At 55.3% G+C, this 4,874-nt stretch overlaps 1 protein-coding gene across 1 annotated transcript; it reads left to right on the top strand.

Moving 5' to 3' along the window:
• The first annotated feature begins 1,066 nt into the window (after positions 1 to 1,066).
• Positions 1,067 to 4,604, top strand: CBLN2 (cerebellin 2 precursor). The gene is made up of 3 exons (XM_064150306.1): positions 1,067 to 1,393; positions 3,492 to 3,611; positions 3,917 to 4,604. Exons 1-3 carry the CDS (start codon positions 1,067 to 1,069, stop codon positions 4,112 to 4,114), a joined length of 645 nt encoding a protein of 214 aa, XP_064006376.1. The 3' UTR covers positions 4,115 to 4,604.
• Positions 4,605 to 4,874: the final 270 nt, after the last annotated feature.

Raw genomic sequence — 4,874 nt, 5'->3', positions numbered from 1 at the left:
AATCTCCCAGGAGCCGAGATCCCAGGGTGTTCTGGTGAGCGGGGAAAAACTGAGGGGCAACTTCCCAGGGATGATGCCGGATGAGGTTTTTGCCTCCTGCGATGTGTATGCATGTCGGGGTGGGCAGCCGGGCGATGTCCGAGCCGCCGCTTCTTTGCCTGCAGTTTAGGGATCCGCCAGCACGGACGGCGGCAGAGGTAACCTGTCTGAGGGACCGCGGGATGGGAAATGCAAAGCTGTGCCCGAGCGCAGCAGCCCTCGGGTGGGGAGGAAGGCGGTGGCGGCGGCGGCTCCCAAAGCCCGGTCGGGGCATCGCCTCGGGCTCCCCGCGAACCCCCGGGATAGTGAGGCAGCACCGTCGGGAGGGAGAGTTACCTATAATCATAATACAGTCTCCTTCCGTGGCGGCCGGAGCGTTAGGAGACAGATATAGAGCCGGCTTGTAGATGTAGTGAAAACTGGAGCCGTGGGAACAGCAGGGATTTGGAGCCCCCGTCGGTTCTGGGGAGGGAAGGGCACTGTCCGAGGCGCCCACGGGGTGCTGCACCCCGGGTTCAGGGGTGAAATCTGCCGTGCTGCCGCCGCCTCCTCCTCCTCCTCCTCCAGTCTCAGATTGCGGTTGGGGCTGCCCCGCAGCCCGAGGACGGGAGAACGACAAGATAGGAGATGCCAGGCAGTGAGGTCTCGCCCAGACCTGTTGTGCCGGCCGGGGCGGGGAGGGAGGAGCTCTCGCCGCGGTGTGCTGTCGGGCGGCGGGTGCCCGGCTGCCGCCTGCCCGCTTCGCTGCCTCACCGCCACCCTTTGCCTTTGCCAGGCTGCTGCGCGCCGCCCGCCCTCTGAGGAAGCTCCTTCCCCGGCGCGGAAGAGAAAGAGGAGGCAGCGGCGGCGAAGGAGAAGGGGAGGAAGGCGCGGCCCCAGCCGCCGCTGCCCAGCCGCTGTCCCGCAGAGCGCTGGCCGCAGGGAGCCGCGGCGGCAGCAGGCGCGCAGCCCCCTCCGCCTCCCCGCGGCCGCACGTCCGCCCGGAGCGGCGGCAGCGAGCCGGCTCGGCGGCGGTCCGGCGGTGGGCATGGGGCGGCGGCGGCGGGGGGCGCTGCCGGAGCCGGCGGGCGGCGGCGGCTGCTGCTGCTGCCTGGCGGCGGCGCTGCCGCTGCTGCTACTGCTTCTGCCCGCCGGGTGCTCGGTGCGGGCGCAGAACGACACGGAGCCCATCGTGCTGGAGGGGAAGTGCCTGGTGGTGTGCGACTCCAGCCCCTCGGCCGACGGCGCCATCACCTCCTCCCTGGGGATCTCGGTGCGCTCGGGCAGCGCCAAGGTGGCCTTCTCGGCCACCCGCAGCACCAACCACGAGCCCTCCGAGATGAGCAACCGCACCATGACCATCTACTTCGACCAGGTCAGCCGCAGTCTGTTTTGCCTTCGCTACCCCTACCCCTGCGCCGTCTGGCCCCTCACGCAGCTGCTCGGGCATCCTCGACTCTCAGCCGCCCGTTGCCTCCGCGCCCATCCTCCCCTTCCACTTCCTGACCCGCTCACTCAACGGGAATTTCTCAGCTCAACTCCCGAGAAGCACTTTGGGAATTCCTTTTAGGTGGCTGCGGGGCTTTCCTAGGGTGGTAAAGGAGGGACACTGACTACTTTTCCCAGTCCCATCAGCGCTAAGGAGAGAGCTTTCAGGTGCGAGTTTGTGCCTCGGACGCTTGCGGTGTCGCCTTGCCGTCGAGGTTTGCCCCGGTCGCTCAGGGACGACCCGGAGGGCAGGATGCGCATCGCTCCGTCGGTGCTCCATCGGCAGTGCTTATGTTCAGACGAGGGGAGGATGGAGAGTTACCGGTGCGGAGTCGCCGGATCTGCCCCGTTCCGAGCGTATTTGGCAGTGCTACAGCATCCCTCAGTGGGGAGGGAGTGCTGAGGAAGAAGAGGGAGTTCCCTGCGTTACCAAACGAAGCGGGCGATGTCCCCAGTGAGTTATCTCGGAGCACTGCGAGCCTGCAGCAGGCAGAGCAGCCGGGCCAGCCTGGGCATCCTCCCTGCTGCAGCGTTTGCCTCCCGGAGCCTGAGCCCAAGCCCTCTCTTTCCACTCGGGCTGTTTTCGGTGGTGTTGAGGGATAAAACTCATTTTTCAATCGACTGCTTCAGACTCCTGAAGTAGGATTGCAGAGTCAGCCAAAATCAGCCCACGCCAACTGATTTTGATGGGGTTGGGTTTTTTTTTGTGGTGCTGGGTGGTTATTTTGTTGTGTTGCTATATTCATGTACAGCACATATATATATATACATATATGTGTATCTATGTCTATATATCTATATGTATCTTTACTCCACAGTGCTTAGTGCTCAGAGTTTGAAGGCATTTCCCCCTCGGTGCTGCCACAATAGCAGATTCTTCTGAGTATTTCTTTTTGTTCCTCCCCTCTTTCTTGGCAAGAAGAGGGTTTGGCTGTTTGGGAGCAAAGGCTCTGGACTTGGTTTTTGACTTGCCTCCTCCTGCTTTTTGTGCTTTTCATCGTTGAGGCAAGAGGTTGTAGCCCGCAAAGCGCAGCGTGGCTGGGATGGGCACAGCAGGGCAGCCTGCTCGCTGCATGGGCTTGCCACGGGCCCGTGGGGGTTGCTTTCTTCCCTTCCCGTGTCTTTTGAAGTCAAATCAGGCTGCTGGTCGCTGGAGCCTGGAAAAGGAGTGAGCAAACGAGTCTGGACCTGATCCTTGTCAAATCGGCAGGCTCCACACTGTCAGTCTCTGCTGGGGGAAGGACGTGGCCACTGCTTCCGAGTGAGGCTTTGCACATCTGCTGCAGGGCTCAACTCTCTGTTCCGTTTTCTTTTTCTTGGTTTCAAAAAGGCCTTGAGATCTGCTGGAAATTCAGATTGTGTTGGTGAGGAGGAGCAGGCCCTCTTCAGCCACCTGGGGAGGGTGCGGGCCAGGTGGCACAGCCCTCCAGAGGGACAGCGAGGCATTAGCTGGCAGGCGTTGCTGTCACCGAGCATCCTCTCCCCTCCTTCGCCCCTCTGCAGCACAATTTGAGCTCCACAGCCTATAAAACTCGCGGGCAGGTCTCATTTCAGTGGTGCTGGCTAAACCCCAGACATTCACGTCGTGAGCTGATGAGTTTGGGGTCCGTTTTCACTCCTTTCCCCTCCCTCCTTTCCTTCCCTCCACCTCCCCCAACCCTCCCCGCTTCTGATACCGGTGCTTTATTGAGGGCGCAGTGTGGACATTCGCACTTCATCTGGTAGGGTTGAGAGGTGTTGGGGTTGTATTTTGCTTAACTAAATCGTTTTATGGACTGTGATGCTTTATAAATGCCTCTAATTTGCTTCCTTTCCCCTGCAGTGCACTTTTAATTGTGCTGCAAATGCCATTTCCTCCGGGCTTCATACCGGGCATGGAGCTCAGCCAGATATTCACTGGCACCTTCTCCTAAGGTGGGGCCTGATTTCTCTCTCTCTTTCTCTCCCTCTCTCTCCTCTTTTTGTTTTATTTGTTTACTTTCCAGGTATTAGTTAATATTGGCAACCATTTTGACCTTACTTCCAGTATATTTGTAGCACCAAGAAAAGGGATTTATAGTTTCAGTTTCCACGTGGTCAAGGTCTATAACAGACAAACTATCCAGGTGGGTTGTGATTTAAAGAAGACTCTGTCTTTCCCTATTTATCTTCCCCTCCCCTGCCCCCCTCAAATGCTCATTTCTAGGCATGAAAGTGCATTTACAAAGCCAGCAAGTGAAAGATGGGGCTGTAGGTTATTTTAGTTCCAAGGGTCTGTTAAGCATGATTGAAGCAATCCCTTGTTTTAGCTCGACTCAACCCCGTTTCTGTCCTGTCCAGTGATGTGCACAGGGTAGAAAAGGAAATTAGAGAGGTCACTGAGAGTGTGCAAACCCCTCAGATTCTCTCTCTCTTTTGCACCCTTTTTTAGGTAAGTTTAATGCAAAACGGCTACCCAGTGATTTCAGCTTTTGCAGGGGATCAGGACGTCACCAGAGAAGCAGCCAGCAACGGGGTCTTGCTCCACATGGAAAGAGAAGACAAAGTGCATCTCAAACTGGAAAGGGGCAACCTCATGGGAGGGTGGAAATACTCAACCTTCTCCGGCTTCTTAGTCTTTCCGCTATAAAAGGAGGCCAAACAGGAGGCAGATCCGTGAGCCGGAGCGAGGGTTCGGTCCTTCCTGGCAGCCTGAACTGGGCAGCAGTTGACAATGTTTCCTGCCACCCCACCAGACCCTCCACGGTAGAAGACAGCAGATCCTCTTCTCCACTCCAACCTTTGCTCTGAGCATTGACAATTCCTCGGGAGCCTGAGCCTCTAATTAGTTTTAGCCGACAGTGATCTTTAGGAGAGATGAAATTATCGACCTGAGCAGTTTGTACCTGTGACTCTAAAGTCAATTTGGGATTTTGTTGTTTGGGATCATTGACTTTCTGGTTTTAATTTTTATTCTCCCTCTCCCCCTCCTCCTTCTCTCTCTTATTTGTTTATTGTCTCCCCCTCCCACCTTTTGTCTTTTTCTTTCTCCACCCATTGAGACGAACAACTGGGACCAACACAACCTCTTTGGCAAAAGGCTCGCTGCAGGAGCCAGAAGAATGAAGTCTTCTTCTTTCTGTGCTTTGTTTTTCCTTTTCCTGGGTGTTGTATAGCCTTAAAGAGGGAAAAAACAAAAGAAAGCAGGAAAAAAATCAATTAAAAAAAAAAAAAAGGAGAAAAGAAAAAGGAAAAAATGAAAACAAAAAAAAGAAAGGAAAAAATGAAAACAACAAAAAGAAAAAAAAGGAAAAAATGAAAACAACAAAAAGAAAAAAACCCAAAAAAAAGGAAAAAAAGGAAAAAATTAAAGCCAAAAAAAAAAAAAAAAAAGGAAAAAGAAAAAGGAG

The sequence above is a fragment of the Pogoniulus pusillus genome, chromosome 10, assembly GCF_015220805.1.
Source record: "Pogoniulus pusillus isolate bPogPus1 chromosome 10, bPogPus1.pri, whole genome shotgun sequence".
NCBI lineage: Eukaryota > Metazoa > Chordata > Aves > Piciformes > Lybiidae > Pogoniulus > Pogoniulus pusillus.
The sequence above is the reverse complement of the archived record's forward strand: the minus strand, read 5'-3'. Positions and strand labels throughout refer to the sequence as shown.